The following is a 21,494-nucleotide window of genomic DNA, read 5'->3' on the forward strand; positions in this document are numbered from 1 at the left end:
GTTGTCTGGACGACCGCTGGGCGCCACAAATGTCCTTTTGACCAGTTGCCTCCGCTCCTTTAAGTCATCTACAATCTTCACTGCCCCACCCAGATATTGGACCCATACATTCTTTGATGCGTTCTTTCCGCCTTTTCTTTTGCTGTCTTCTTTGAATTTTACCTCACACTGTGTCTTGTAAGAAAATATTTGACAGCCGAGATGACTTCGTGGCGTGACTTTACCAACTGAACATTTATTTATAAGCGATTGTCATAATGTCAAAGATGTCATTACGAGCGGTTACAACACCAAAAAACCTCAAATATAAAGTTATTTAAAATTTGATATTTTAAGTAGTTTAAGGAACAGCTTGTTGTAACCCATTTAACTAGCACCTCGGTTGGTTTATTTTATAAAATGTTCTATTATAATCCTTAATTAGTTCTGCAAAGATAATGTTAACCATAACTCTGAAATAATGTCAAATTTAAATGTTTTAAGAGAACAAAGAACTGTAATAGCACTAGATCTAGCTGATACATATTAAAGTACGTTGTTCAAATGTGGATTCAGAAACGATAAGAATCTGACCTTACTTCTATTTAGGTTTGGCCATCCGCTCATTACGCCAAGCTCTAATAAATTATTGCATCATGCTAATTAAAAACGCCACAAATAAACGAGAGCCTTAATTAAAAGCCGTGATTTAGCTTAATGAAACCCGCGTCTTTAAACGAGTTCCACTTAAATTAAATGTGAAATTTTAAAACAAAATAAAAGTACATGATGTACATTCTTGTTTCTTCGGTAAAAGTACATCTTATTGTGCTTGTGTAGAGTTTAATCTATTGGCAAACAGACAAAAAACACAGAAACTTGACTCGGGTTTGATGAAGGCAAACATCGATAGATTTAATTGTGTCTGTCGCCGGTCTTGTCAGGCTGTTGTGCCACATGCTGGACTGCTGCATAGATTGCTGGATGCTGGATGCTGCATGGATTGTTGGATGCTGCATGGATTGTTGGATGCTGCATAGATTATTGGATGCCACATGGATTGTTGGATGCTGCATGGATTGTTGGATGCTGCATAGATTATTGGATGCCACATGGATTGTTGGATGCTGCATAGATTGTTGGATGCTGCATGAATGGTTGGATGCTACATGGATTGCTGGATGCTGCATAGACTGATGGATGCTGCATGAGTGGTTGGATGCTGCATGGATTATTGGATGTTGCATGGATTATTGGATGCTGCATGGATTATTGGATGCTGCATGGATTATTGGATGCTGCATGGATTGCTGGATGCTGCATAGATTATTGGATGCTGCATGGATTATTGGATGCTGCATGGGTTATTGGATACTGCATGGATGTTGAATGATGTATGGATTGGTTGATGCCGCAACGCTTGCTGGATGCTGCGTGGATTGTAATGTGCCACACGAAGTTATGGGATTGTGGACTGCCCGACGTTGCATACATTTGTGGATGCTGCATGGATTACTTGACGCTCAAAGGATTACTTAATGCTCTATGGATTTCTGGATGCTAGATGGATCGCTTAGCCTTACTCGAACTGCATTGTGCTGCGCGCATCACTCGATGCTGCACGCATTACTCGGTGCTGCGCGGAAAGCTAGATGTAAAGATTGCTGTATGCTGTACCAACTACCGGACAACTTCTTGCTGAACTCACATATCCACCGTGTTTGTGTTTGTACATTTTTACCGGCGGGGTCGTGGCAGGCTGTCTGCCTTTACGGAGATTCTCACCAACCTGTGGCGCAGGTGTATACTTTACCTTGTGGGTGGGTGGCGTCGTCTCATGTCTACATTATCAGGTAATATTATACTCTACGTTATACAGGTACGTTGTGTTGTGGGGTTTTTTTTATGCGTGGCGGCGTTTATGAGCCTTCATTTACGATCTGCTATCTGCGTGGCTTTGATGGATTTTTTTATTTATTTATGTGTGTTTGGGGATTTGCCAGGGGGATGAGCTAAACCTGAACTAAAGATGAGCTAGAGATATTTAACAACAAAAATGTAAACAATGTATAGTATATTTGTAAGGTTTTTTTATAAGGTCTGTCGCCGTCTGGTTTGTCTGCCACCTCTGTCTGGCCATCTATCTATATATATATAATTCTCTTCTGGGAGACGTTAGAAAACAAGCTGCAAGCGCGCCTTGCAGCCCCCTCTCTTCCTCTCTATCACTACCACCCCCTCCCCCACATGGTCTGGTGAGCTGTGGTCACGCTAAATGTTTACATTCATAGAGCCGGGTTTAGTGACGGCTATTAGGGGCAGATAATTTAGTTTGTAACGATTTTAAACTTAGAGGAGGTGACTAAGAGGAGGCTGCTTTCACGGGTAGGGGGGGGGGGGGGGTAGGGGAGGGGTTGGGGTTGGGGGAAAGGGGGGGGGTTACTGTTTTAAAGCAAATATTTTCAGTGGCAGCATTGGTACTGTCGAATTCACAAATTATGAATTACTGAAAAGAAAATAAAACAACTAAATAGCGGCGTATGATACGCCGCGGGTCGGCTCGTTTCTCTTATCGCTGATCATCTCTCTCTGTTCGTCTCTGTCTGGCCATTTTGGTCTGGCCATCTCTGTAGGTCCCCCTTGTCCCGCTAGCCTGTCTCTGTCACTGGAGTCGGCGAGGGTGGTGATGACGTCAAATATACAGCCCTCTCTCCCCTCTTTATCACGTATCGTTACTGACAGCCCGACCCGTTCTTTTGGTTTTGTTTACTTTATAGATGGCCTTTTGTGTATCAAACAATATCGAACATGTAAATACAGGTCTCTTAGAAACCCTATAATTGATCCCCTCTTCGATGGTCTTCTGTGTATCAAACAATATCAAACATATAAATACAGGTCTCTTAGAAACCCTACAATTGATCCCCTCTTCGATGGTCTTCTGTGTATCAAACAATATCAAACATATAAATACAGGTCTCTTAGAAACCCTACAATTGATCCCCTCTTCGATGGTCTTCTGTGTATCAAACAATATCAAACATATAAATACAGGTCTCTTAGAAACCCTACAATTGATCCCCTCTTCGATGGCCTTCTGTGTATCAAACAATATCGAACATGTAAATACAGGTCTCTTAGAAACCCTACAATTGATCCCCTCTTCGATGGCCTTCTGTGTATCAAACAATATCAAACATATAAATACAGGTCTCTTAGAAACCCTACAATTGATCCCCTCTTCGATGGCCTTCTATGTATCAAACAATATCGAACATGTAAATACAGGTTTCTTAGAAACCCTACAATTGATCCCCTCTTCGATGGCCTTCTGTGTATCAAACAATATCGAACATGTAAATACAGGAACTGATTTCACAGAAACTCTTCGAGTGATCCCTATTCTATGGTCTTCCGTATAGAGCAATACCAAATATAAATGTCGCACTAGAAACTGCTACCATTACTCGCTAGACGTATTGAAGAGATAAATGAACCAAGGGACATGATCTGGCGATCTTTCAAGATTTGGGAAAAACCAAGAGCTATTTTTATCTCACGTGAAATCATTTGACGTCACTGATGTTTCTTGTTTTATCACCGAGTCTTTGTCCATTCAGATCATAAATGTAATGTTTTATTTTTATTTTGTTTTGTGGTTTTTAAGTATTTGAAATTTTATATTTCTTGTTGATCCAAGTTTTGAAAAAATAAATCTATCTCCTATAAAACAAAATGGAACCCTTTCAGGAAAATCTCCCACTCACATTGCTAGAAACAACATGGCCGTCTCCCATCCGATTCCCCTGTCTGTTTAGCGTGGCCTAAAAAGTCTCGTATTGCTAGAAAAACGTCGTTTGATTGCTCCTGTTGATGTGTCGTGTTAACTACATTTTTTTTACTTTGCTTGATCTAACAAAAACATTCTGTAAACAATCGAGGTTCTGTCCAGATGGCGCTGTAGGAAATAGGATGTTTTTTATTGGTTAGAAGAAACCACGTGATGCGGGGTTATTTAATACATAAAGATTTTAAATCGTGTGGTTGTTTACGTGTGGACAATGTTGTTCGCTGTTAACATAACTGATGCTGTTGTATGCTATATTTGTCTGTAACACAATAAAGCTTACAAGGGCTAGAAAAACTATGTATAAACACAACCAACTCTGTTGCTGTTGGCCATATTTGTTTGATTCACAATGTAGCGTACAAGAACAAGAAAACGATATATAGATTTAATTAGACTTTGAAGTTGGTGTGGTCAATTTGATTAAGAGTACATCAATACACAATATAACGCTATTCACGCGCATAGCGCCTCAATGTGAAGGAAGGGAAACGTGTTAGCCTACTCAACGAACTTCTACATAGCGTAAGGTGTATTTTGTTTACAATAGTAAAAAAATTGGGGAAGCTGCATAATGTCTTAACGTTATTTGCAGATAGGGAATCAAATTATAAGCGTACGCCGCATATACGCCTGTAGAAAACATTACGAGACAGTAATTAGGTGACCCCATGAAGCCAATTACGATCTATTTTAGGAAAGTTTATTGCCCAAGTCACGTGATCTAGACTGTTTACAAACAAACAACAGGTAGTTGCTGGAAGTTGTTGCACTCCTGTTAGGCGGGTGGCTAGAGAGAGGAGGAAATCATGAAAGAGGTGCACCAGAGGAAGAGAGAGGAGAGCACAAGAGAGGAGGTACGAGAGGGAGTGGGGGCACCAGAAGAGAGGAGGAGAGAATAAGAGAGGGGTAGGAGAGGGAGTGGGGGCACCAGAGGAAGAGAGAGGAGAGCACAAGAGAGGGGTAGGAGAGGGAGTGGGTGCACCAGAGGAAGAGAGAGGAGAGCACAAGAGAGGGGTAGGAGAGGGAGTGGGGGCACCAGAAGAGAGGAGGAGAGAATAAGAGAGGGGTAGGAGAGGGAGTGGGGGCACCAGAAGAGAGGAGGAGAGAATAAGAGAGGGGGTAAGAGAGGGAGTGGGGGCACCAGAAGAGAGGAGGAGAGAATAAGAGAGGGGGTAGGAGAGGGAGTGGGGGCACCAGAAGAGAGGAGGAGAGATTAAGAGAGGGGGTAGGAGAGAAAGTGGGGGCACCAGAAGAGAGAAGGAGAAAATAAGAGAGGGGGTAGGAGAGGGAGTGGGGGCACCAGAAGAGAGGAGGAGAGAATAAGAGAGGGGGTAGGAGAGGGAGTGGGGGCACCAGAAGAGAGGAGGAGAGAATAAGAGAGGGGGAAGGAGAGGGAGTGGGGGCACCAGAAGAGAGGAGGAGAGATTAAGAGAGGGGGTAGGAGAGGGAGTGGGGGCACCAGAAGAGAGGAGGAGGGATTAAGAGAGGGGGTAGGAGAGAAAGTGGGGGCACCAGAAGAGAGGAGGAGAAAATAAGAGAGGGGGTAGGAGAGGGAGTGGGGGCACCAGACCAGAAGAGAGGAGGAGAGATTAAGAGAGGGGGTAGGAGAGAAAGTGGGGGCACCAGAAGAGAGGAGGAGAAAATAAGAGAGGGGGTAGGAGAAAAGGAGTGGGGGCACCAGAAGAGAGGAGGAGAGAATAAGAGAGGGGGTAGGAGAAAAGGAGAGGGGGCAAGAGAGGAAAACAGAGGTCACTAGAGGAAGAGAAAGGGGACAGGAGAGGGAGAAAAGAAGGTACGAGAGGGAGAGAAAATGGGTAAAAAAAAAACAAGGCGAAGATTAGCAAGACGATGTTGAGCTCCCGTTAGCTTGTGTAGCTAGAAAGAGAACGATGTGTAGCAACAGGTATTCGGAAAGTTTTCCGTTCCGCCGTGTTTATCGTTTTGTTGTGTCTGTAACCGTGTGTCAGCCGGCAGTTTGTTTTTGTTTTCCTCTCTGTGTTTACACGTCTGTCGGAGCGAGTCGGTCTGTCATTGTAACTTACAGGTAACGGCGATTTATTTTTTTACACGTGTGTGTAACTCACCTTTCACATCGTACATTGTGGGAAAGCCGTTTGGCTAAAGCGAGAAAAACAATCGGACAATATGTGCCCAGTTGTATTCATTTAACAAATATGATCAGTAGTCCGTGTGGATTTATGCCCAACGTTGGGTTAAACTAGAAGTAGAAATGTCCTGTTGTATTCTCTGTCAGTAGTGTAGTCGGGGTAGAGGCTATATTTCCAACGCTGGATACAACTAGGAATGTCATGTTGTGTTCTCTGTCAGTAGTCAGGGTTGAGGCTATACTTCCAACGCTGGATACAACTAGGAATGTCCTGTTGTGTTCTCTGTCAGTAGTCAGGGTTGAGGCTATACTTCCAACGCTGGATACAAGTAGAAATGTCCAGCTGTGTTCTCTGTCAGTAGTCGGGGTAGAGGCTATATTTCCAACGCTGGATACAGGTAGAAATGTCCAGTTGTGTCCATATTTCAAGTATGGTCAGTTGTCGTGGTAGCAGTTGTACTGCCAACTCTGGATAAAACTATTAGGGTTCAGTTGTTTCCATATTTCAAACTTGGTCAGTTTATGTAGGGGGTGTACTGCCCACTCTGGATGAAACTCGAGGTGTCTATTTTTATCCACAGTACAATCGTGACCCATCTGAATCACTACCAATAAAAAAAAAGTAAAGTTTCCCTTTCAAACCTGACGGTCTATGGGGCAAGTGAAGTAGAGTTCACTTGTTTCTGTGACCTCGGCATATGAAGAGATAGTGTGGTCAGCACTACGCCCAGCCGCCTTTACTTTCCCTAACGTGAGTTAGGTACCCATCAGAGTTGGGTGGACTCAGGGACGGTCTACTGACATGAACCCGGATTCGATCTCGAGACTTACGGGTTAGGAGTCCAGCTCTCTACCGCTAGACCACTCCGTCCCATAATCACTACCAATGCTACAATCGATTGCTTGTTTGGCAGATCGATGTTTTTAATCAATCAAACCTGGCCGACGCTTGCTCATATTTTCCATGCTCGTTGACTCTGATAGACATATGTGCTCACCTTTTGTATGTTGTGTATGTGTGTTCCGCTTGTCAATACATCTCTCGTGCAACTAGTTTGTTTACATTTGTGGGAATAGGACTATGGAAAGTTACGAACGGAGAATGGGAAGTGTTGGGTTTTAACATTTTGATTTGGGTGTGTGTTGAAGTTTGCGAAAGATAACTTTAACCTGTACTTTATAACCATCTTTTTAGATTTTTTTTCCCCTGATACTGTTGATTGTTATTTTAGAGTTAAACAAATGTAAGATATTTGACCAAAATAATGTTTATGTATAATGTATATAACTTTTAAAAATATGTTTTAAAATATATTTTTATATAAACTGTTAATAAATACCAGTAACATAGAAACTCTGAAGCGCAAAGTAAACCTTAAAAAATAAACAGCCATTTATTTTGTTGTTCATCTGAAGTCACTTGTCAAAATTAAAATTAGAATATTTAACCGTCACTCTATATGGAAATGCCCAAGAGTCTAAGGCGAGTAAGTAGACATCTACTTGACATTTAATATTTTATATTTAAATATGCGTCCAACATCGTGTTACTAGTGGAGATTTTTTTTCAAGAGTTGAAACTCTCCAACGGATTGAAATTCCGATCCTACTTTAATGATCCAATCATTCTTGTGCCGGGGATGAGCGCAAAAATGTGGACATGATAGAAGATCAATACAAATTTACATGTGCGCTACTCCATGCAGAATATTGCTCCGTTTGAAAACTTTTACTCATTCGATGCCTGTTAGTGAGACACGATAAGTTACGTGTGTTTGTGTATGTGCGCATGTGTTCCAGTGTGTGTGTGTGTGTCGGTGTGTCTGTTTGTGTATGTTGGTATGTGTGTTTGGGAAGGAGGGTTGGGGATGGCTATGCTGATCAGTTTTAAAAAAATCTAAATCAGTAGTCCTTAACCTGAGTTCCGTCGAACCCTAGGGGTTCGGTGGAAGTCAAGACACACCCGACTCATATGATTCACGATCGGATTTCGCCAGTGCGAACTGTTAAGAATGGTTAGATGAATGCTCATATAAAACTGATGGGGGTTCGTTCCATCCAAAAAGGTTAAGAACCACTGATCTAGATCTACCTCTGCGCTGGATATGTCAGTGGTTTCCAGTTCTACAGCTATAACTGGATAGCGAGTACAAGAGCACACATGTTTTAGATGAGAACAGATATCGCTCACGAGCTAAAAACAAATAAACCGATGTTTTCCCGAAGTCGAATCTGGTGTCCATGAATTAATATTAAGTATACTGATGGGACCTCTGTGAAGTCAAATTAGTTCTCACGACCTCCGAGTATATGACTGCAGTTTAAAATGTTTAAACTTTTAAAGGGTCAAAACTCATTATTTTTTATTATGTTAAAATTGTATACACCATGTAACCGATTTTGGACATGAGGTGAAAAATAATCAATTTTTGCCTGGAGTACATTTGAACGCACACTGACACCATGTACTAGTTTCCGCCTCAGTACACCCCCTCCTTCCCGCCCCCCCCCCCTCCCCCCCCCCCCCCCCATCTCGCCGCCCCACCAAATTAAACTCTGTACGACACCCTTGTCACGTTAAAACCATCCTCCCCACTTTGATGTTACAGGATTTAGCTGACATTAAAGGGCGTTAACTCTCGGCCCCGCTCCATTAGACTGACACCAGAGTTGTCTAACATTATTTGATGAGATAAGTTAGTCACTCCATGTTATTCAAAGGTTCAAAGAGAGGTTTTTTGTGTAAAAATATCCTGAGGCGACGAATGCCTAGATGAATTAATTATTGATGCAATCTACACCATGCCGTATCCTAAACGGATCACTACACCGCTTAAGAACTAATTAAACACGTATAGCTTTTATATTTCATTGTTTTATGATACACATATTTTTTGCAGAATTCTTTTATTTTTTTAAATATCTTGCTTTATATAAAATTCAAACCGTAAAAATTAAGTACCGCACTCCTAACTACCTCACAGATGAAGTTGTACTAATGTGCACAATTACAAGTTTTAAACTCAGTTTGTCGCCACAGTTTCAATGGCCATTGCTCGAGGGCTTTCGCGTGTCTTGCATTCATACTATGCTGAGTACTGATTTAAGCTGTGTACATTGAAGGATGCATGCTCATGCCTCACCATGACATTCGATTTTACGTCCCTCTTATTAATGGTCTCGGGGAATTACTGATACACGACATCGTGAGGATAACTCTCGTGACAGTACTCGTACATACATGCACGCACACCCGCGCCCATTCACACACGCATACACACACATATACAACCGCGCCCACACTCATACACACACACACACCCGCCCATACACATACGCTCACACCCGTACACATTCACATATGCGCGCGCAAGCACACACACGCACATACACACAGTTATGGCTAGGCTGCCTTAATGACAGTGTGTGATACAGCACTACAAACACAAAGCTTACATCAAATCGATATAATCTTGATTCGATCGCTTGACAATACTTGTTGCACTTTAAACTTTAAATAAGTAATCATTGAAGTATCGGAATACCAAAGCGTCATTCTTTCAAGTGTATAAAATAAATTAAAAAAAAACAACAGAAATCCAGCCGTCCATAAAGACATTTTTATAGCTACCAGGTATTCGTAATTCTAACATTCTTTACTCAAAGCATTCATATTCAGAATAATTCACAATACTCAACATTCGTAATTTATCCGACACTAATAATTCGATACGTTCGTTAATCGAAACGTTCGTAACTCGAATCTTTCATAACCACCGGATCTCTAGAAAATTCTAAATAAATTTAAAATCCTGTTTCAAGCATAGCATTATGGCATTGATGTTCCATCAGACACAAAACACAGGCTAATACAACAGGCAGATGAAAATCTCTGTTGTGACACCAACACAATGATGCTTGCATGTTTTAAAAACAAATATTTGAATAGCCCAGCCTTAAAGTACAACTCCCCATTCAAAACAGCCGACAAAGACTGTCATTTCAGATCGAGATGGAGCTGGTATTTGTTACGAAGGCTTTGATTGGTGCGGAGATTACAAAACGTAATACTCCGAGATCTAAACGCATCGGGTCAGAGAGTATTTGCTGTCAATTTTTTTCTCCCTTTTTCTTCTAGAACCAAAGGCCTCTGTGAGTGGTAACCACGAAGGATCTTCAATATCTGCTCCATCTTGATGTCCCAGTTTGTTGTTGAAGAATTGAAGATAAAATGTTGATTCTCTCCCCTCCCTCCTCCCCATACTTTATCTCTCCATCTACCAAGGTCTTCTTGTTCTAGATATAAAAAAATCGATGCGTTTTCTTCTTATTTCCTGATGTTGTCCCATCCATCTAAACGTCTACGACAAACACACCCGGCAATTTTTAGCTTTACCGAGCAATTTTGTCGCAATCTGGGTGCCGGGGGATTTAGTAGGCAATTATCCTTCGTCTGTTCGGGATGGGCGGGAAAAAATGGTTATTTACCTAAAGTACTGCATTACTAAATTACGACAATCTACCAACTTTATGGGCGTATTTGTCACCTTTGTATTTTTTCCCCTTGCTGTTTTCTGTACTAACTGTCGAAATTCGCGTCAAAGACTATTTTTCTTGCTATAGATTAACTGTTTCTGTGTGTTTTTGTTTTGTGACAGCTATGTTGAACTAGTAGCTCACCATATAGTGTATTAAAGCCGAGTTGGTACTCGTTCGCTCACCGCACATGCATACATATTTCCCATCGGCTGGGCATACTGCTAATCACACTATCCCTACATAAGTCGAAATCACAGACCTACATATGTCGAAATCACAGGAACAGATGAACTCTACTTCATTTTCCCCATATTCTGTTAGGTTTGAAAAGGAATTTACTGACTTTAAGAACCTAGCCCTTGCCTTACCCTATCCCCAAGCCTGTTACTAAATTTACCTTAAAGTTAAACCCGTTTCCTAAAAGCCGATGTGTCGTTATCTGTGATATTCGCTGTACGTTAAAATACAACTGCCCAACAATACGATTATGTAGGCAGAGCTAATCAATGGGAACTGCATTTTTCATAATGAAACGAAAAAAAAACGTTTTTCTCAGAAGTCATCCTCGATCCTATTCATACATTCATCACGGTACCATTATGTAATACTATCCACCTCGGCACTCGTACGCTAGCTTTTTTTTTCTCATAATATATCTTTTAGACTTTTGTTTTATTAGTAAAAACAAAAAGAACATTATCGAAGAAAAAATAGTTAAAAAATAGTAACACAACATTTTCTGTTATTGATTTGGTAAGAAAGCCACACAATGCTACCGATACGAAGACCTTCACGCTATTGACGGTAGTGTCTAGCTCATTCTAAATACAAACTCCCATGTTAAAAATTTCAACCCCCCCCCCCCCCCCCCACACACACACACACCTCCCCATCTGACCAACCCAGACGGCAACACGTCAGCAGACGACATTTATAGAAGCCGCCTAATGGTCTCGACGGAGACGGTTTTGACATATTTTCTTGACCAAGACCTCAACAGTCTACTACTCTAAGGCTTATAACAAACATTTTAGCGGAAGTTTTCCTTTCTTCTTTGAGATTTTTCTCTTACATAGACTCGGACACTATCGATTCCGTTATTTTCCACTGGACGTAATAGTGACTGTAATTTATTTTTGGACATAATCGATTATGCCCTATTCTATTTGGACAAAGTCGATACTATTCTATTTAACTTAAAGGCAAATGAATCCTTTCCAATTCCATTCGGACAAAATCAATACTTTCCTATTCATTTCGTAAATATTATATACAGTCATACTATATTCGTACAAATACTAAACTGTCCTTTCCTATTCAGACAATAGATTCTGTTCTATTCTATTCGAACACAATCGAATATGCCTTATTCTATTCAGTCAAAGTCAAACCTATCCTATTCTATTCAGACGCATGCGATACTGTCGATTCTATTCGTACTATACATAATCGAGTCAGCCTTATTCTATTCTGACACAAGCAAATCCATTCGTACACAATCAAATCTATCCTATTCTATTCGCACACAATCAAATCTATCCTATTCGGACGCAATCGATACTGTCCTATTCTATCCTAACATAATCGATTCTGTCCTATTTTACAGACACGATCCATACTGTCCTAGTCCCATCTACATAAATGACCCGGTAAGTAAACGTCAAGCCATCCTCGAGACGCATCAGTATGCGGGCGTCTGGAAGTAATTCGTAGATTCTGCATCAGTGGATCTCACTCTGGGAGGGGGGGGGGGGGCCGGGGCTGATTGTACGGAAATACTGCTAATATCAAGCGGACACGTGTTATAATATGTGTACGGAAATACTTCGAATGTAAAAAGGACACATGTAATAATCAGAGTTTCTTTCAGTTATCTCCTCTAGGGAGGGTGGGATGGGGCACTGCCTCCAGGAGCCCCCCCCCCTCCTCCGATTTTACGAGAGAAACAAATTAGTATATATTTCAAGTGAACCCTCCCCCCCTAAAAAAATTCCTAAAGAAACCCTAGTTATTATAATTGTACTTTTCCGTCCTAGCGTAGCAGTCGGCCTTTGTTCCTTGATGCACGTAGCATTTCCTTTAGTACAGGGCTAGGTTTCCGAGGTTAGGGTTAGACTTTGGGAATTTCGTTATTTCAGACATGTATTTCAAAAGCGTACCGATAAATTAGAAGAAAAAACACAACAAAATCATCTTTATAATGGACTTTAATCATTATCCGCCATAAGGCTAGTACAATGAAGACTTCATACATTATCCAACTTTAAGCTCGTACAATGAAGACTTTATACGTTATCCGCACAAGGCTAGTACAGTGAATGCCCCAACTGTTTGAAGATTGAGATCCTCTGGTCTACATTGATGTAGACTCGCACTCACGATATTTGGTTCAGCATTGAAGAAAAACGTCATGTGTTTTATTTCAAGAGATTGGTCGTGTACCCAAAAACTCTGATTCTGTAATGGTTTATTGCTTTGTACGAAACGGCGATATGACACAAAAACCTCAAACAAATCAGAGCAAACATTCCAATTCAAACCTCTTGTACATCCGGGGAGATTTTATTCTAGTTTTTTTATGCCCCAATGGTCACTCACCTTAACACTCCTTACTTGGATTCACTTATAGTTGATGTGATATTTATCCATTGATTTTAAAGTCAGCTTTATTTTTGTCCATTTAACTGTTGTTTTTTGTTTTTTAAATCAAAATGATCGTATTGTATTACAACTCTAATAATGTGCTTGTTTGTATATATATAACGAAGTCTATGATTACAGTGTATCAAGAATTAAAACCCCTTGTCACCTAGACTATTGCTCCATTCTATCACCTGTTAATATCGCCACTTGTCCCATTCAACCACCTGTTGATAACCTCACCTGTCCCATTCTATCACCTGTTGATATCCTCACCTGTCCCATTTACCTGTTGACATCCTCACCTGTCCCATTCTATCACCTGTTGACATCCTCACCTGTCCCATTTACCTGTTGACATCCTCACCTGTCCCATTCTATCACCTGTTGACATCCTCACCTGTCCCATTTACCTGTTGACATCCTCACCTGTCCCACTCAACCACCTGTTAATATCCTCACCTGTCCCATTCAACCACCTGTTGACATCCTCACCTGTCCCATTGAATCACCTGTTGATATCCTCACCTGTCCCATTTACCTGTTGACATTCTCACCTGTCCCATTGAATCACCTGTTGATATCCTCACCTGTCCCATTTACCTGTTGACATTCTCACCTGTCCCACTCAACCACCTTTTGATGTCCTCTCTACTCCCCCAGCTCTGGATGACGACAAATGGCACGTGGTCAACATCGAGGTTGACCCCAAGAAGACCAAGCTGACCGTCTCTGTAGACCGGGAGAGCCAGAACGAGATCCTCAACGGCTACTACTGGATGGACACGCGGGAACTGTTGGTCTGGCGGGAACTGAAGTCTGTCGTCTACATTGGAGGTGAGCACTTAAGTTACGGTTATAACAGGCGGGGAGGGGAGTCTATCGTCTACATTGGAGGTGAGTGCTTAAGCTACGATTATTTATAGATGGGGAGGCGAGTCTATCGTCTACATTGGAGGTGAGCACTTAAGTTACGGTTATAACAGGCGGGGAGGCGAGTCTGTCGTCTACATTGGAGGTGAGCACTTAAGTTACGGTTATAACAGGCGGGGAGGGGGAGGGCGAGTCTATCGTCTATATTGGAGGTGAGCACTTAAGTTACGGTTATAACAGGCGGGGGGGGGGCGAGTCTGTCGTCTACATTGGAGGTGAGCACTTAAGTTACGGTTATAACAGGCGGGGAGGCGAGTGTGTGTAGTGAAAAGATATAAAATATGTGCTAACGAAGACCTTGGGTCGAAACGTCCATAGTACGTGTAATTGTCTTTAACTTGTGAGGTAACTAACACTATCAGTTTTATTACTATGTCGGTATAACATTATCGTGTTGATCGATCATCCATAGCCATGTAGTGAGGAATGGGAACTCTCACTTAACTGGTAGAGAGTTTCATTGCAAGTGTCCATTAGGCCGTTTGTCGCATTCGGGCAAGTGTCCATTCGGGCATTTGTCGCATTCGGGCAAGTGTCCATTCGGGCATTTGTCCCATTCGGGCAAGTGTCCATTCGGGCAAGTGTCCATTCGGGCAAGTGTCCATTCGGGCATTTGTCCCATTCGGGCAAGTGTCCATTCGGGCAAGTGTCCATTCGGGCATTTGTCCCATTCGGGCAAGTGTCCATTCGGGCATTTGTCCCATTCGGGCAAGTGTCCATTCGGGCAAGTGTCCATTCGGGCAAGTGTCTATTCGGGCGTTTGTCGCAATCGGGCAAGTGTCCATTCGGGCAAGTGTCCATTCGGGCAAGTGTCCATTCGGGCAAGTGTCCATTCGGGCAAGTGTCCATTCGGGCAAGTGTCCATTCGGGCAAGTGTCCATTCGGGCAAGTGTCCATTCGGGCAAGTGTCCATTCGGGCAAGTGTCTTTCAGGAAAACGCCCGGCTCCCGTCTGAAAGATAAGCTTCGAAGTTACCCCATGATGAGGTAGAAAAGATGCAATGATACTTGGTACTATTGGTACTTTACTTAACTTTACCGTTGAAAGCTCCCAATATCCGTTGCTTGGCAACTCACACCGATAATTTTTTTGAAGTATAGATGTTCCCACCCCCCCCCCCCCCCACCCCACCCCGTTAAATCACTGTTGCCCAGCAACGATAGTATTGTCCCTTCATAAAAATGTTAACCGCGCCCTAATCCACCCCACCCTGTCTTGTGATATAAAATACTTAGTCTCCTCTTTAAAAACATGCAAATGTACCAAAATACAAGTTTTTTAAAATCTATGTTTTTAAGAAAATTATGCTAATTATTTTGTTATGTCATATTTTTATCCCCCCCACGTACTACATTGCTACAAATGTCAGACAACCTTCCCCACCCCCACCCCCACTCCACTAGCTGCATGACGTCATAAACTTCCTTTAAAAGACAAATATGGTCGGATGGTAGTGACCACGAATCTAACCCGAAAGTTTCGAGTTCGAATCCCGAGTATGTATGAAGTCCCTGAGTTATGAAAATTAAAGTGGCATAGACATATTTACCTGACCACACTATCCTCTGTATGCCCATGAAATCGAAACATATAGTGTAGTTCATCTGCCCCATGTGTCTTGTGGAAAAGCGGATATTGATTCACTTTAAAAAAAAACCTTCAAACCCTCATTGTCGCCTCGTTCCAGACTTCAAGCCCCGCAAAAACATCAAGTACCAGAGCTACATCGGCTGCCTGGGGGAGATCGGCTACACCCTGCCCAGCGGCACCATCACCAGCCCCACCTTCAACAGCACCAGCGGCGTCGTGGGCGGGTGTGTCGACCTGTGCCAGGGGGACCGGTCCTGCAACCTGGGCCGGTGCATCAACCGGTACACGGGCATCACGTGCGATTGTTACGGCACGGACCACGAGGGACAGTTCTGTAACATTGAAGGTAGGCTTGTTATAGGGATAAATAGGTCGCATGGACATTTGTTTAAAGATTGACAATGATAAGTGTACTAAGTGTTGTCCGGAAGGTGCTAATGATATTGGAAGGACAAAATACAGTAAGAGCTATAATAAAGTAAGGGTTATAATAAAGCAAGGGCTATAATAAAGCAAGAGCTTTAATACAGAGAGGGCTATAATACAGAAAGGGCTATAATACTGCGAGGGCTATAATACAGAAATGGCTATAATACAGAAAGGGCTATAATACTGCGAGGGCTATAATACTGCGAGGGCTATAATACAGAAAGGGCTATAATACTGCGAGGTCTATAATACAGAAAGGGCTATAATACTGCGAGGGCCATAATACTGCGAGGGCTGTAATACAACGAGGGCTAGAATACAACGAGGGCTAGAATAAAGCTAGGGCTATCATAAAGCTAGGGCTATAATAAAACGACGGCTAGAATACAGTGAGGGCTATAATACAGCGAGGGCTGAAATGCAGTGAGGGCAGAAATGCAGTGAGTGTTTTAATACGGCGAGGGCTATAGTACAGTGAGGGCTATAGTACAGCGAGGGCTACATTACATGAATAGGTTAGGCAAGAGCCGACCTAGTGCTAGAGAGCATCTAGAGTTCCTATACATTAGATCCATTAATCCCGTCTGTGCTAAAGTTCAATCCTGTAACCCAACACCATAGTGCATAAAGTTCAAAACACACTTGATCCAGCGCGAGCAACAAAACATAACACCAAATCACACTTGGCTAATGGGGACGTCCAGCGGGCCTCTGGTGTTGGTGGGTGGCCAAGTGGATGATATTTCGTGGCCGTTAACAAGTCAACATCGTTCAATTGACGAGTTTTGCTGACTCGCTTGTTTCAGTGTTGATTGCATCTGTTTGTTGGCTTCATGCGCTGACCAGACATGAACTCTTTTGTATTGTTGTTTTGTTTTTGTTTGTGTGTTTATTTTGTTGTTTTTTTTTGTTGTTGTTTTTGAATAATATTAACCCCACGTATTTAAAATATTGTGATCAAATTTGCAGCCGCTTCCTGTCTAATTTGTCATGACATAGACGACAGAAATAATTCACGTGATGATATAGAGTTTTTTTAAAAAATGATATTAATAATGACACATAGCAACGTGAGCCAAAATGTCATCAAGCAAAATTGTAACCCTGCACTGACATAAATTAGTTCCGACTGTACGGGGATACCTAGAATTTCTTTTCTGTTTGTCGGGCACTAGTTGATAGATCGTTCATTGGCCAGAAAAAAAAACAAGCTAGAAAATCTAAAAACAAACATTTATCTAGAGTTCTTATCATATATTCTGGATGCCTCTGTCAATCTTTGTTCATATTTTGTTTTGATACAATGTAAATTTACTTAATTAAATTACGAATCTTCATTGCTTTTTACACGAGAGTGTATAAAATTCTATCTTGTTGTATGTATACATTAATGACGTTTGTGCATTTAGCGTTAGAGTTAAGGTAAAATTATACAACTTCATTTAAATCACACCTTAAACGTTTATGACAAAAAAAAACAAATTCCCATTTTTCTTTTCATGTTGCATAAATTCACGTTCTATTCGCAAGCTAGAGTTGATTTCAGACCAAAACAAACGCCAAAACAGTTTGGCCTATTTTCTGTACCGAATCGACTCACTCCTCTCGTAAAGTGCATCCAAAATATTCCAGCCACCCTTACAACTCCAGCGGTCGGACTAGTAACCGCGCCAAAACAGGAAAATACCGGATAGCCTCATCCATACTGTTCCTGTGGGAGACGGGGATCTAACATTATTACCCCCCACCCCCCCCCCCCCCCTCCTTTCATTCACCCTCCACCCGCTAATTCACAAGCCACACATGCAAGCATAATTACCATATCGTCATGAATATTCATGAGCCGGGATGTTGGCTGGGAATAATTGGCGGGGTTTGTATTGTAATAATTGAATAAGGATAAACCAACTCTGGGACGTCCATTTATTAATTCGTTGGTGTTTTGTTCCCTGTTTTTGATGTTACACAACCATTGACCCCGCGCCCGGTCATTAGTTTTTAAAATCCCACTATGATATTGGTAACGTTTGTCACTCTTGAGCAATGTCTCTTTCAGGCATCGCCCCCCCCCCCCTTCCGAATGAACGAAATATAATTTAAATAGAAAATGTATTATTTTACAAGTTTCCTCCCCTCCCCCTTCTCTCGGAGAGATAAAGTCTGAAAGAAACACCGTTCTTGAGGTTAAAGCAATCGTAAAACTATTTTTATGAACAGTATATTTACCATTATGGGACGGCGTGGCCTAGATTTAGTGCGCTAGAATGCTAACCCGAAAGTCTAGAGTTCGAATCCGGGTTCAGGTCATTGGAACGTCCAAGAGTCCACCCAACTCTGATGGGTACCTAACTCTCTTAGGGAAGAAACTCTGATTCTAAATTGGCTGAGATAGTGTAAAGAACTATGTCATGATGTGTCAACAACGAAACAACGTAAACTTGTATTCTACGGCAGAACAGGAAATCATGCAACAGTGTTAAGCTTTCTTTTAGACTCCATATACAATTTTAAAACATGGATTCAGGGTGTTGAAAGCAAAAATGTTTTCATACCCTCGTGTGGCCCCGGGGGATATCGTGGGGGTGGTGGGGGGTGTTGGTGGCGTGGAGGTCTCCTGTAAAAACAAGAAAAATGATAGCACGTGATGACTTCTTGTGGGTCAGTCTTGGTGCCCGTGTCTTGGTCAATAAACGGCTGGAACTGTTTGCTACAGACGGATACATCAACAATACGTCTGGACAGCATGCGTGAGCCTGGCCAATAAGTAAAGGAGGAGTGGGGGAGGGGGTGCTTAATATGTCTGGGTTGGAGGAGAAATGTGTGCTGGGAGAAGGGGGTGGTACATGGACAGTTCTCGGTAGTTTAACACTGTGTGTGTGGGGGGGGGGGGGGGGGGGGGCACAGTGTGGTAGAGAAAGATTAAGGCAGACAGACATGGGGAGTTTGGTGTTGTTAAAGTTGATTGGAATAAGTTTTGTTTTTTTTAAATAAGCGTGAAAATGTTTTGTTTGTTGACTCTGTTTATTAGTGTGTCTATTGATTTTGTAGATTGCTTGTTTATTGTGTTTATTGATGTGTAGATGTGATTAGTGATGTTTAATTTTGTGTATTGATGTTTGTCAATGTGACTAATGATTTTGTGCGGTTTTTTTTTGACTGTGTTTATCGATGTGTATTGCTGTGCTTATTAAAGTTGTTGATTGTTTTTTATCGTGTTTATTGATCTATATAGGTGCGATTATTGATTTTTAATTGCGTTTATTTGTTTGTTTGTTGTATATATTGATGTTTGTTGAGTGCGTTTATTGATTTTCCTACAATTCAACTGTTCCAAAATTATCCTTGAACTGAGTCGTCAGCAGTAGAACGGGATGATTGGACGTAATCTAACCCCAGTCTCTGAGGGAGGAATATTACACTCGTCCCCCGGGGAGTCGCTCGGGGGGGGGGGGGGTTCAGTCAGTGGTTCTCACACGGTCATTTAAACCTCGCCCGTCACGAAAGACAACTGATCAGCGCGCACTGACTTCTCAGCCTAATTACAGTCCACGAAATTACAGTCCACGAAATGACAGTCCCGCCGGACGAATTAACCTCTATTTTGACCAGCGGTCAATTTCCTAATTAATTACAATTGTCCCGATGGACAATGCACATTCTGTCACAAGTGATCGGGGAACAATAACGTCAGATCTGAGAACCGCTGGGCTAGGAGCGTTGCTTTGTCTTAGAAACACATCATCTATGGCGTGTTTGTGTTTGCGCTGTGATCGTTAGTTCGTGTTTAGTGTCGTCGCGGCCTTTGATAATGTGTTGTACCTAGTTATCCGTTGTAACTTTGTCTCTGTCTGTATGTTGTCCATAGTAACTAAACTAAAAAAAAACTAAGGGGGATGGACACTACTGTGAACATGTTTTTTCTCGCATTAAACCTCTTTGCCCCCCCCCCCCCCCCCCCATCACATACCAGAAATGGACTACGGATTCTGTCCCCAACAATTAACTTTATGTAAGATATATGAGCATGTTCAGTGCTGTCTTGGATATGTTGATATACCTAGTTATCCGTTGTAACTTTGTTCCTGTCTGAATGTTGTCCATAGTAACTAAACTAAAAAAAAAAAAAAAACTAAGGGGGATGGACAGTACTGTGAACATGTTTTTTCTCGCAATAACCCTTTCCCCCCCCCCCCCCCCCCCCACCAATATATCAGTAATGGACCTCTATTACCTATTCTGTCCCCAACAATTAACTTTATTTAAGATATATCAGCATGTCTAATGCATGTCGCGTATATACTATTTACCAACGCAGTCGGGTGAGACAGTAACAGTTTGAATTTTATTCTCCTAATCTCGCTTGCAAGTTTTATCCTAGAAACATGACTTCTTACAATTCCCTTCACCGTTGCTCATCTCGTCCATATGAGCGCGTTTCCCATTGATATTCTGGAACATTCTAAACCTTCTCGCGGCCAGAACCTCCTTATCGTGGAAATAAAAATGGCCTCTTTAAGTGCCCATGACGCCGTAGGTCAAAGGTTAACTGCCGTAACCTTTAGCTCAGGTTTAATCATGGAATGTCCTATTGTGTCTCGGAAAGTGGTTTTCATGTTAGTCTCCCCTGTCCTGTCAGAATTGCTTGGTTATATAGGACTAGAGATGGTCAGATCGTTATACAGATACCTTAAACCGTTGTGCAGCTAAATAGTATTGTATTAGGTTTATAGAAAAAAGCTGAAGTTAGATCGTTATAATGATCCATTAAACCGTTGTTGTAGCTAATAGTAATGTATTAGGTTTATAGAGAACATCTGATTACTGAAGTTAAATCTTTATGCCCAAAGCCCTTAAGCAATTATGTTGCTGATATTATTGTAGTAGGGTTATAGAAATGATTACTGAAGTTAGATCATTATACACAGCCCCTAAACCTCCCTGTAGCTGATAGTATTGTAGTAGGGTTATAGAAATGATTACTGAAGTTAGATCATTATACACAGCCCCTAAACCTCCCTGTAGCTGATAGTATTGTAGTAGGGTTATAGAAATGATTACTGAAGTTAGATCATTATACACAGCCCCTAAACCTCCCTGTAGCTGATAGTATTGTAGTAGGGTTATAGAAATGATCCGATTACTGAAGTTAGATCATTATACACAGCCCCTAAACCTCCCTGTAGCTGATAGTATTGTAGTAGGGTTATAGAAATGATCCGATAACTGAAGTTAGATCTGTATACAAAGTCCTTAAACCGTCCTATAGCTTATAGTCTTACAAAAAATGAAAATTGTAATTGCAGTGAGATTCATGCAAAAAGTAATAATAAAAACAGGTAATGATATCCTCACATGTTAAAGACAATTACATGTACACTAGACGTTTCTACCCAAGGTACTTTTAGCTGTCTTTTATATTTGAGAATA

At 41.6% G+C, this 21,494-nt stretch overlaps 1 protein-coding gene across 1 annotated transcript in view; it reads left to right on the forward strand.

Moving 5' to 3' along the window:
* LOC131935766 (axotactin-like) overlaps positions 1-21,494 on the forward strand; it is a 110,968-nt gene that overhangs the window by 26,493 nt on the left and 62,981 nt on the right. The window contains exons 5-6 of the mRNA XM_059292411.1: positions 13,779-13,952; positions 15,736-15,984. Coding sequence (XP_059148394.1) covers positions 13,779-13,952; positions 15,736-15,984 — 423 coding nt within the window. The remainder of the gene's footprint in view (positions 1-13,778; positions 13,953-15,735; positions 15,985-21,494) is intronic.

The sequence above is a fragment of the Physella acuta genome, unplaced genomic scaffold, assembly GCF_028476545.2.
Source record: "Physella acuta isolate Inbredline_101_S28 unplaced genomic scaffold, ASM2847654v3 ptg000157l, whole genome shotgun sequence".
Classification (NCBI taxonomy): domain Eukaryota; kingdom Metazoa; phylum Mollusca; class Gastropoda; family Physidae; genus Physella; species Physella acuta.